The sequence below is a fragment of the Lepisma saccharinum genome, chromosome 9, assembly GCF_977018435.1.
Source record: "Lepisma saccharinum chromosome 9, izLepSacc3.1, whole genome shotgun sequence".
Lineage (NCBI taxonomy): Eukaryota > Metazoa > Arthropoda > Insecta > Zygentoma > Lepismatidae > Lepisma > Lepisma saccharinum.
This window is the reverse complement of record NC_139237.1, coordinates 34,366,054-34,379,135: the sequence shown is the minus strand read 5'-3', so window position 1 is coordinate 34,379,135 and position 13,082 is coordinate 34,366,054. Positions and strand designations below refer to the sequence as shown.

Sequence of the window (13,082 nt, the reverse complement as noted above, 5' to 3'; positions counted from 1 at the left end):
ACAAAAAAATTTGTTGTTGTTTTTACACGTAAAAATTAACAATAAAATTTCTTTTTTATCGTTTCAGATGCTGTCGAAACATCAAAAACACATACACACACACTAGAAAAAAAGCATGCAACTTTATTTGTAACACACACATACATTCTCCATCTTCATCAAGAAAATATTATAATAAACATAATTATTTTTATCTATCTCACAATAAAACTCTATATCCAAAAATATCACAACATCAAATAACACTAGAGTCGTTAGTACACGTTGCATGCATTACGGAGGTCCTCTGTAGGGTTTCATGGAAGTTTGGGGGAAAAAAAAAAAAAACACGTGAAACTCTACAGAGGTGCGGTAATCTATAACCGCAGCCATTAGAAAACTTTTACATTTTTGGTTGGGCACCACGCACCCTGGCGAGGTTATAGGGGCCAGGCATCCTAAAAACAACAATTATTATTATTTGTTTGTTTGCTTGCGTCACAATACACGCATGTGTGTGTGTGTGTGTGTGTGTGTGTGTGTGTGGCACGTCGTTCCCCCGAGAGAGGTAGGTTTACAAAGGTCACGATCTACGAACATTGCCGGAGTTGGAAAATTACGATAAGGTGCATTCGCTCACCACTGTTGCCAGCTATAGGTCTCTCTCTCTCTCTAGCCCTTGCCAAGTAAAAAAAAAAAGGGTGTAGGTAGGAGTTGGCAACACTGCGAGAAAATGGAGCTCATGCCTTACAAGAGGAAACCATTAAGGCGAGCTCCACCGAGCTCCAATTGGTGTTTGTCAATTCTCTATTTAGGTCTACTCACCTTCTCCTTCGAACTGGAGTCTTCTGGTTCTGCACACTCCATTGTCTGACCCACCTCATCATGCTGTGCCACTGTGGCACGGTTTGATCGCCCTTCCTCATTGAACCGCCGCAGTGTTGAGTGGAACCTGGGTCGTATCTCACCCAATCGGCAAGAGCGTCATTATGTTCTTTTCCGTCTCTGTCCTCGAAGTCGTCCGAATAGATATGCTACCTTGCAGCACAGTTGCTATTTTTCCCACCACGTGTCAGTTCGAAGTCACCCACCACGCTCTGGAGCGCAGGCGCACAGGAAGACACCAAACATCACAATGCTTTCCACCTATTTACTACTCAAACTGAAAATGTGGCATGTGATTCTTCTTATTATAATTTTTCAAAAGACAGTGTTATTGATAAATGTTCAAGTAGCACCGAGTTTTAGACTGTCTATGAAGTAAACGTTGCATCTACAAAGTGAAAGTGGCAATATGGCCGCCAAGCGTAGGACTACAGCGAGTTGAAGCGTGCACTTCTCGCACATTTAGCTTCTCCCCTCAAACTCCAAAATGCCGCGGATTTTGATGATAACGGTAGGAATATTCCACGAGGCGACAGCAGCTGTTGATTCGAACACAGCCCTGTTCAGAACCTGTTGCACACTAAACCAACAATTATTGTGTCTCTCCCCCCTCCAAACCCTGCGGGTGTCGCAGCCACTGACACAGTTGCTGACATTGATGAATGCGACTGGTTTTTGTTCTTTTTGCTGTGCAAATATTGCTGGAAATTACAGTAGTTTGACGTCTAGTTGCGGCGAATGTAATGCTGAACATACACACTGATTTTGACACGATAAAGACAAATTGAGTAACTAACATGTAGAAACTTGCCTTTGGAAACGAAGCGAGTCTATGATCAACAGGGCCCACGTGGCGTCATACTCAATGGTGCCAATAGCGACAGTTAGAAACAAAATACATAATCCGTTCCGTTACAAGGCGACATATTTGCAGCTTCTAGCTCAACAGTGGCCTCCTAGGGAAAGCGATAAAACAACAGCGACACTGCACATTGTTAGATCTAGAATCGCCGACCTCTCAAGGGGATTCTGTTGCGCAGAGACTCGCTCTTTAAGAAACTGGAGACAAGATCATTAGCGGTTCCAGCTCTAGAGTTTTTAATTCGGAGCGTTGCGCTGCATTTTCCCTCTGAGCGGACAACCCGAGAAAGTTTGGTAACTAAAGGGAACGAGGTGCTTCATTCTGCATCTGCGGATCAGATTGCCACGACTCCCTTTTCCTAACTCGCTAGCTTTGTAATCCCACACCGTAGTTGGAGAACTAATCCGTTTGATCATGGCTTCTGTGGGTTGGGAACGAAGAAGAAGTAGGTTGAAAGAGCACCGAAAGTTCGCCTGTTGCTCAATTAACAACAAATATAATTACAGAAAACTTAAATTAAGTGATAGAAAACACCGAATTGTATAAGTAAAGGTTTGTCCAATGCCTTAATATGAAGGAGATTGGTATTGAGACGAGACCTGCTAGCGTGACGGTCTCGTCTTGTCTGTCACGTTCTCGGTCTCGTGTCGACATTTCCCTAAGGGCCTGGTCTCGTTGTCCTCGAGGATTTTATAAAGCTGTCTACGTCTAATGTTGGTACCATCCCTACACCGAAGCGGACAAGTCACAGTTCTCCAAAAACCTGACTAGCCGAATCCACCTCCCTGTCTGATTCATTGTTTTAGCTGACACTTTCGGCTAATCGCGAAGATGAGGAAGAATGATGATGAGATAAGATAGATGAAGGGACAATCAGAAACATATGCAGACGACACAACACGAGTGCCACGGAGGATTATGCTAGCTGTGAGCAGTGGCGGTGATTGGGTTCCAAAACTAGTTTTCTTTCCAAGACAGTTTTCTTTCCCTCGTAGATAAGGTTTAGCACAGTGCGGGGGCAAAAGTGGCAAAAAGTGGGGGGCAACCGCCCCCTAATTGCCGCCACTGGCTGTGAGTCAAGACGCCAGAGCCTCGCTAGTCTCCAAAATGTAGTCCACAGTGTACAACGTGGAAGGGAGGTTAACATTTCGATGTCTTCGGAAAGGGTCACTCCTTACACCTCCCTTCCGGTCTGAAAAAACACTCTCTGCGCATGCGCAACAAACATATACATGCAACACGTGCCACGTATTGCAAAAACGTCATTAACTGATGTGCTTCGTTTTCGAACGAACTTTGATACCAGGCGACATGCCACGTGTGCTTGTTATTTCGGTGTCCCTAATCGTCTCGTCTCTCACGAATATTACATTTTAAATATGGATGACGATGAGATATGGTTATCTGCACACCAAAATATTAATATACTGTGACAGAAATAGGATTAGGGATAAGCTAAGCAAGGCTTATGATGGAACCCATAATACGATTTAATTCTCATTGATGGGCCATAAACTTCGTTGAAGAGTAAATTCGCTAAAATTACATATAGCTACATATTATGTATTTTTATGTATATATAGCCTACGTACATAAAAATAAAGTAACATTTATGTAATATAGTGGTGCCTAACAGGACGGCGTTCGTTATGCGAATTGTTCGTTATGTGTGACCTGTTTCCCATAGGTTGCCAAAGAAATATATTTTTTTTAAATCTGTTCCCAAGCCCGGTCAAATATTTCGGTTAAAAAATACGTACACTATGTATGTATGTATGTATGTATGTACGTACGTACAGAGTGTCTCCTTCATCGTTATTTCAACTTTCGACGTTTTTGTGAATTTAGTTAGTTTTTACATTAACTATAGCCCTTTCTTGTGTGTAAAGTACAGTACGTCACTCGCTTCTCGTGTAAGATAATGAAGCCCCCTGCTGAGGGGTTATTCTTGTGTGACGAAGAAATTACGTAACATTTACGGATGCCATATGAATTATCCCTATCTTTTAATTTGCATCTCTCATATAGGCGTATTAAGAGAGAAGTTACGTGTAGATGGTTTAATAACGGGGCTATGCATTATACAGAGTGGTCACAAAGTGGGCGTCCCCTCATTATTTTCGACACAACGATTGTTATGGTTGAACGCTTGATATGGACACATACGTGATAGTCATTTTCGTAGCACAGACGAATTCTGCGCGATGTTCTGGCATTTAGTATGTTGCAAGCGCGTCACTAACTGAATAAGACAATTCCCTGGCGGTAGATTGGAAGAGGTTCTGAAGATTACCCAGCTCCCTTAGCCTGGCCTCCAAGAAGTCCCGACCTTATCTCTGGGGGTTCATCAACAATAGAGTCTGAAATAACCGGTATCATACAACACAAGAGTTTACGAGCTGCTGTGAAAGATGCCTTCACGTACGTGACCCCGTATTAATCTCCGCAAAACATCTGCCAGAACGTGGCGTAGAATTTGGCTGTGTTACGAAAATGACGGTCTCCATACGGACGTCCTGGACTCTCAAACCATCTGTTATGTGTCCGTATCAAGCATTCAACCGTAACAATCGTAATGTCGAAAATAAAAGGTAGTACGTTCACTTTGTGATTACTCTGTATATTATTCTTATTACGCACACTTACTTAGCACTATCATGTGGAATAACGTGTCTGAAACAAATACAGACAGGGAAAAGCGAATAAAACACCCCTTTACGGGATATAATAAAAAAAATAGGATATGTTACCAACATGGCGACCCTCGTGCAGCCCACCATCTTGATATCAACTTACTTTTTTTAAAAAAAAAGTGGAAAGGTGGTCAAGGTTAGCTACAATTTCACGCAATCATGTTAGTAGGCTTAATTGCGACGTAATATTACTCTTAATGCTGTTTTACGTTACGCATTGGCTTCATTGACGATGAAACGGGGCCTTTAAGAAAATCCGTTCGTCTTCATGTCTTCTACGCACTGTGAAAATTCGCCACCTATTGGCCATATTTGATGTTACCGAAACCATGCTAAGAACATAATATCGAACTTAGAAAACGAAACTGTAAGTTTAGGAAACGACTTAGGCTACAATTTGGCAATGGGAACCCTTAAAATATAGTGCATAGTTTAGGAGGAGAAAGGATGCTAACTTTCAAATTTTGTTACCATTATAATGGACTTGACATCTGCAGCGGCTAGATATTGATTGATTGATTGAATTGCTTTATTTTACTTCGTTCTTGTGCCACTTTTGGCTAATTTGCAAAGATGAGGATGATATGATGAAATTGATGAATGGACACTCACAAACATCCATGCACAGGCCAGGATTCGAACCCGGAACCCCTGGAGTCGTACCGCGATGTGCTAATCACACTGCCACGGGGACCGGCGCAGCGGCTAGATATGTTGGAAGCTTGGACTGGTATTTGATTTGAACGAAACTGGTCAACGTTCCTATTTCTATTGGGAGGACAAAACCACTCTCGGCAGCAAATTTGGTAGGAATTATTTAGTCTAGTTGAGAAAAAAAATCCTACTTCTCCCACCCACCCTATACACAATTTATATATACGCGTATATAGGACCCGAATATATATATGTGGAGGCAGAGGGTTAAAAACAGTGAGATTTCTCTTACAGTAACGTTTATAATTTTCATTATAAACGGTGACAGAATTGACAGTTATTTTTTGAATTTTGTGAAACACTTTCTGTAATATCGGCTATACTGCACAATCGACCCTTGTGTTTTACCGTTTCGGCGTAAAAGAAAATTTGTTCACTCGTAGTACTTAATTCGTGCTTCGATTTGGCCCTGTGATTTTTCAATTAGAAGTTCCTGTTCTGTAAAATAATACAAACTATCTTACATTACTTACCATACGTGCTTTCCTTTATGGATATCCATGTTGTAAACACACAGTATTGCCAGGTCGAACTTTGGTTTACAACATGGATATGTATTCGAATTTCCAGTAGGGATTAACTTTCTTTATTTCGTGTTTTCATCCGTATTTATGATTTTTCTTTTATATTTTGATATTGAAGATTCTATTTTATAATAGCTGTAAATTATTTTTGTTAATTTAAATTGCTTTTCATGAATTTGTCTGGCAAATATATGGTTTTTAGTTATTTTATTGTTCAAGGTTGTCCTAGCGTTGTGCGATAAGGTAGACCCTGATTTCACTTGTCTCCCTTATCGCACAACATGAGGACAATCTTGCGTTGTGACGTTTCTCGAGGAATGCCTACGTTCAGTGACGCAACCACAGGGGGGGGGGCGGGGGGCATTGCCCGCCAACTTTGGCCTGAAATGAGCTCTAGGGGGACAAGGGGGCCAAACATTGACAGCCAAGGTACCTGCAGCGGGCAATTACCGCCCACAACTTCAAATTTTATGCAAATAAATATACTATTCGTAAAAATTTCTTGCCCGCTTCTCTCGCAATGCCTGCTTTTCTTGGTCTTATCAAGTTCAGAACCGTAGCTAGGGGGCGGTGGGAGTCGGCCCTGGGCTCCCAACGATCTAAATGAAAATAAGTTGTAAGATTGATTGATTTGTGGTTTTAAGTCCACTTTACGCACAGAAAGGCTAATCGGGACTGGACTTACAGTTTAAAATGGGATCCGAATCACTGTGCCATCTGCCTCCACCGGGTATGGAACCCGGGACCCCTTGATCACAAGGCGACGATGTTACCACTACACCATCGGGGAGGCACAAAAGTTGTAAAGGAGAGAGTACACTGGCGTCCCGTGAAATTATTTCCAGCCTATTAAATTAATATTGATTTCAGTGCAAAAAAAATTGGATCCAAAATTTTCTTGTTCGCTTCGCTCGCAATTTATCATTGCTCTCTGTAATGCATTGTCTTCATTGATTTTGTTTTAAATGCATGAACAATTCTTTTGAGGAAAGTGATCGTGCACATTTCAGAGACAATTTATGTAATTTTTGCTGATGGTTTATTGTGAAATGGATGAATTGGATGTGTAATGTATTTAAATAATATATGTTGTATATACTATGTATTAAAGAAACTTTGAATACGTACACAATTTAGTGTCCACGTCGCTCCATGTTGCATATATGCGAAACATATATTGTGCATGAAAGTTATGCATGTTAAGGTAAAAAAATAATTATATTTGGAATGCATTTTTCAAGCATTTTCTGTCTTTCAAAAATAGTTTGTGTGCTTTTTTTCAATTATTAATGACAAATTGAACGTGTTGAAAATATAATTCAAATCGTTTGTTCGAACACAAATGCTTTAGCACCAACTTCTACCCCCTTTTTGCGTAATTTACGAGGGTAATAACCTCTTTGATACTACTACTACTAGTAGTAGTAATAATAATAATAATGATAATAATGTTGGTCTCGGGTTCGAATCCCGGCTTGGGCATGGATGTTTGTAAGTGTCCATTCATAAATTTGAACATATCATCACTCATCCCCATCCTCGCAAATTAACCAAAAGTGGCACAAGAAGCAAAGTAAAATAAAGCAAATCGATACTACTACTACTACTACTAATAATAATTTTATAACAATAACATTATTATTAGCATTATTATTATTACCATTATTGTTATTATTATCAATATTATTATGATTATAATTGGTACGTTTATCCTGGTACTTGCCCCCCTCCCAGACAAAAATCAGTGGTTGCGTCTCTGCCTACGTTGTTATGTTAGGTCCGTAAGGTTTGGTTCTCTTAGCATAAATATACTGTAAATGTATTACTTATGCTACGATAACTAAACCCAACAAACCTAACATAACAAATTAGGCATTTAGCCTTACATCTTCACATAAATTAGGCTCATTATGTTTAATTTATAATGATGGTTTCTGAAACTTAATAATACGTTTTCACCACTTACAGTCGTTTCCTTACCATAAATCCTACATTTCTGGAATCGTTGAGTCATGCCCTTTCCAACGATGTACATATTATACACATTTCTATTAGGGAGGGTGGATTCGACATCCTTACCGTAATATCTATTGCCCTTCATTTTGTGTTTTTTAAAAAGCAATTTCTTCCACGGTGAATGACCCCTTGCAAATTGAGGCCTGGGGATGTAGCCCTCAAGCCCCCTTACATCCGGACCTGTCTATTATTTGAAAGTATTTGCAGACAAATACTGTAGAAATTTAAGATACTTTCCATGGAATTCAAGGCGGAAATAAGACACTGGCTGTCCAAAGGTTTGGTAACATGAAAGGTTCCTATTTCCAAAGTGAACTTCCATTCGGAACATTTTCCTACGATATACCGAAAGCAAACTGTAAACAATGCTCAATGAAAAAAAACAACTGTAGGAACTTTCGTTCCTAGAACCAATTTCATTAAAACAAAGTCCCTCGATTCATTGTTTAAGGTAACAATGAAAATTCCTTTTTTCCTCTTTTCTTCTCCAAAACAAAAGGAAGAGTTGGGGGAAAGGCGAACCGTTTCGCTTCATTGCATGAGCTAGTTCGTAATTAGCTCAACAGAGGGGGACACGTTCAAACAATTCCGAAAACTGCTCTGCCGAGAACCGAAATTTCGCGGTCACGCATACTAACGAATTCCCTGTGAGTCGGCATCGCTGGTTTGCTCAGCCACATCAAATATTAGTGTTACGACCTTCGACAAACGCCGATTGAATTACGGCGGCCATATCTGGAAGTGGCGGAGGGACTGGGAAAGCAACGCAGAATCTGCCGCGGACGAAATGCGATCAGAGAGAGAGAGAGAGAGAGAGAGAGAGGAGAGGATACTGGGTAAGTATCAAAACAAGTTGCATTTTATTTTTGCAGACATTTGTTTCATGCAAGCTTGACAAAAAATCGAATGATTAAAAATTCAAAGCATTATTTTCTTTCAGACATTGGCTCGGCAACCATAGAGCAACTGGGTGGTCCATAAATCTATAGCAAAGTTTAATTTGCTTTGAGACATCGGATCAGCACCTACAGAACAACAGGGTGCTGCACGTAACTTACTTTCAGGCATTGATTCGTCAGCCAGAGAAGAAGAGGATAGCTCTAAAGTCTATTATAAGGCATAATTTGCTTTCGGCCATTGATTTGCCAACCAGAGCAGGAAAATTGGTTTTCAGTCATTGGTTGAGGACCAGAGAACAAGAGGATAGCTCTAAAGTATACAAAAGTTTGCTCTCAGACCTTGGTTCGCATTTTTCACACCAGGTGGTAGTTAGAGCATCACGTATTGAGCTCTGGAGCGCAGTCGCACCATACGCAAGCAGAAGGCAACTCTACACCTCACTGAGTACTTGGCATGTGGTTAATTCTTTACACTTGTTTCAAACAAGATTTTATCCAGAATTTTCCATCTCGGCTGCGGGTTGGGGGTGCTCAAATGCTCATAAATGTGTTGTTTACGAAATATTTTCTCGTTAGTGCTGGCAAAACTTTGGAGGGTTTCAGGAGTGTACGGATAAATCACTGTAACTATACAGGGTAAGTCAAAATGATGGACCCGATTTCAGACATTTATTCTGTGAAATATAATAAACAAATGTTATTGTGAGACATGTGCTAAGAAAGGTAAACTGTCAAAGTTTTTTTCAAACAAATCACAAGTGTTCTATGTGAGCACCTCGCGTAACACTGCACATGTCAAGCCGATAGTCTATCTCCTACCAAACCTTGTGTAGCATGTTGCGGTCAATATCAGCAATGGCTGCTGTGATGCGGGCACGCAGGTCATGCAATGTTGTTGGAATTGGTGGTACGTAAACATGATCCTTGACAAAACCCCACATGAAGAAATCACATGAGGACAAGTCGGGGGAACGAGGTGGCCAATGAAGGAGAGGTCGATCGTCCGGAGATGCACGGCCTATCCAACGTTGTTCCAATGACCCATTGAGATGGTCCCGAACGCTGCCATGGTAATGCGCAGGAGCACCATCCAATTGGAGAATGAAATCTGCGCTATCCTCTGCAAGCTGTGGAAGGAGCCATAGTTGCAGCATATCAAGGAAAACAAGTTCTGTCACAGTACGTTCATGGAAGAAAAAGGACCCAAATCTTTTCATGGGAAATGGCACAAAAGGCATTTACTTTGGGAGAATCGCGTTCGTGTTCCACAAATTCATGGGGGTTAGCAGTTCCCCAAATCCTTACGTTGTGTCTATTCACTTTCCCTGAAAGGTGAAAATTTGCTTCATCACTGTAAACTAACCTCTCAGAGAACTCATCCATTTCCATTAATGCGAGGAAATCAGCACAGAAGGACGCGCGTAAAGCATAATCAGTGTCTTTTAAGGCTTGAACTAGTTACAAGCGGTAAGGTTTCATTTGCAAACGTTTCCGCAGAACCCACCAGACAGTTTTCTGTGGAAGTTGAAGTTCTCTCGCTGCCCGGTAGGTGGACTTCTGCGGACTCCGCACGAAACATGTGCGCACTCGTTCCACTCTCTTCCCCAGTCGACGGACGGCCAGTCGATTTTCGTTTACAGATTCAGCCCGAATCTCTGAAATGTTCATACCACTTACGAATGGCCTTCCCCGTAGGTGGTTTTCTCCGATATTTGGTACGGAAATGCCGTTGCACACTAATCACAGACTTGTTCACATGATAATCAAGCACACAGAAAGATCTCTGTTCTCCAGTCAACGCCATCTTCCTGCTCGCTGCTGACTCCTAGCTGTAGAAAGTGGAAACACTGCGTGGAAACTAAACTTTGAAAGTTAACCTTTCGAAGCGCATTTCTCACAATAACATATGTTTATTAGATTTCACAGAATAAATTTCTGTAATCGGGTCCATCATTTTGACTTACCCTGTATAGTTTTATCAATACAATGCCCAAGTACTAGAGTTGTAGATCGTGTATTCAAGAAATGTTGCTCCCACATTGTGAAACTTGAAAAATGACTCCCGGAGGTTAGCGTTTCAGCGAGTCGAACGGCAAACTTGTCTCACCTTTCACCTCTCCTTTCCGACTCGGCCTGTGCCACGAATTCGGACAGCGATTTCACGGTGGCGCGGATTCGGACTCTAACTGCAAGAGATTCCACAGGTTTAACGGTGCGTTGGAAGGTGACAGTGTGGATTCGGACTCTAACTGCATGGGATTCCAGAGGTTAAACAGTGTGTGACAAGCACAATAGTTACAATGTTGTGTTATGTTGAGTTATGATGAGATTGTAAAGTGAATTTATGAACGTACGTGTTCAAAATGAAACAAATGACTATCGAATATAGTAAACAGTTTGTAAAAGTTATTTACCATATCTAAGTTATGAATACAAGAAATATTAATATTGGAATCTAGTTTTATGTTGATACAAATGTGTAGGTTTCAATAATTTGGCGACCCAGTTTCCAGGATTCCAATTAGTAAGTGTTTAGCTATACGTTTTTCTTAATAATATAGTTAAATAATGACAGATAAAGGGAAAAGATCAACACGAAGAGGACAAACGATTGATGAAAGCTTGATTTCGGACAATGCTGAAATCAATATTGAAAATTTGGGTTGTTGTAAGGATCCAGATAAGATTGCTAAGTGTATAACTTGTCGCAAATGTGGAAAGTTATATCACTATAAATGTCTACAGTTAGCAGCGTTACATTCCAGTAATTCTGATACATTTGAACAGTACTTGTGCAAAGTATGCGATCCGATGTTTGGCCAGCATGGGGTTGAACACAATAAAGATACTAATTTTAATGCATTATTGGAGACAATAATTCATAAAATGGATGACGTTCGGTTGCAGTTTACAGAAAGTCAAGAGCAGATGAAACAGCAGCTTACAAGTGCTTTGAACGGTGGAAGTGCCGCGAATTCGGACTATAACGGCGTGAGATTCCACAGGTTGAAAGGTGGTTTGGAAGGTGACAGTGTGGATTCGGACTCTAACTGCATGGGATTCCAGAGGTTAAACAGTGCTTTGGACGGTGGAAGTGCCGCGAATTCGGACTATAACGGCGTGAGATTCCACAGGTTGAAAGGTGCTTTGGAAGGTGACAGTGTGGATTCCGACTCTAACTGCACGGGATTCCAGAGGTTAAACAGTGATTTGGAAGGTGACAGTCTGGATTCGGACTCTAACTGTATGAGATTCCAGAGGTTAAACAGTGCTTTGGACTGTGGCAGTGCCGCGAATCCGGACTATAACGGCGTGAGATTCCACAGGTTGAACGGTGCTTTGGAATGTGGTAGCTGCAGATTAGGATCAACATCCGTCCATGTAGGTACTAGTACTTGCTGAGACCAATCTGTCTCCAGATTTCAACCAATTAACACCTAACGAGGTGAGACAAGGCCGGTGGTTGGTCCAACTCTCCTTCTAGTCCGTCACAGCAGTAGCTTTCCTCCCAAGCGAGGCATGAAGCCGACCGTTCCTCATTCCCCGACAAAACTTTCATTAGAGAGAACACTGGTCCCCTAAGTCGGAGTCCGCAGGGAGGACCGAGAATATCTACCTAATGGAGTACTTGTTCAACGACCTGCTGCGAGGCGACGGCAACTTCTCTTTAATTATTCATCTCCGGCGGACCCCGGCTGAGGACCGAAGCGTTTCCATGGCAACGGGCTGATTAAATTATGGCTTCGTTGCATCACCTCTCGCCGGTTCCCATTTTTTCGGGCCTGCATGTTTGAATGGGCCGTTTCTGGTCCTCCGATGCATGTTGACTCGGGACAATGTGTTTAAATTCGACGCAATCAGCCGCCAGGTGAGGCTTTGGCATGGGTGAAAGGGTAGCGAGGCGTGCGTCAAGGTAACCAGGGTAACCTCAATTTACTATCGAGTAAACCACATTTCTTTGTCACCTGCTATGTAAGCAAGAGAGGCCACTGTAATTTTTTTGTGCGTTGTCTACGAACGAATTAATGGATGTCGGGACTAGAGTTGTAGAAACCAGTATTTGGAAAACTAGTAGTAGTTTCGTTAAAAAAAAAAGAAAATCATAAAACCGATTCCAGGTTTATGTTTTCAAAATCTATTTTTTATATTTTGATTTTCAGAACTTAATTATTTGGTTTTGAAAAGCGTTCTTATATTTTCATAAAATAATATTGTGGTTTCAGATTTTCTAAAAAAAACTTTTCCTTAGTCATTTTTTATTTCCATTTTGAAAACAGTTTCACTGGTTTGAGGTTTTTAAAACAGTTTTTTTTTTCGTTTTTCAGAACAGCAGATTTTGGTTTCGTTTTACAAAGAGTATGTTTAGGTATCACTTTTTAAACTGTTTTAAGGTAGTAATCAGAAAAATTACCTCTACGCAAATGGTCATATTCGTTCGCCTGTTCTGTCAACTATCAGTATCACAAAAACTACTAGAACTATAAAAACACATTTTGTTGTACTGATTGAT

The 13,082-nt window shown here is 41.0% G+C and overlaps 2 protein-coding genes across 2 annotated transcripts in view; both read right to left on the bottom strand.

The window, feature by feature from the left end:
- LOC145992830 (uncharacterized) overlaps positions 1-846 on the bottom strand; it is a 95,375-nt gene extending 94,529 nt beyond the window's left edge. The window contains 1 exon segment of the mRNA XM_083129224.1: positions 805-846. Coding sequence (XP_082985350.1) covers positions 805-846 — 42 coding nt within the window.
- The window catches only part of LOC145991991 (dexamethasone-induced Ras-related protein 1), a 542,058-nt gene that overhangs the window by 145,595 nt on the left and 383,381 nt on the right, over positions 1-13,082 (bottom strand). The window lies entirely within an intron of this gene.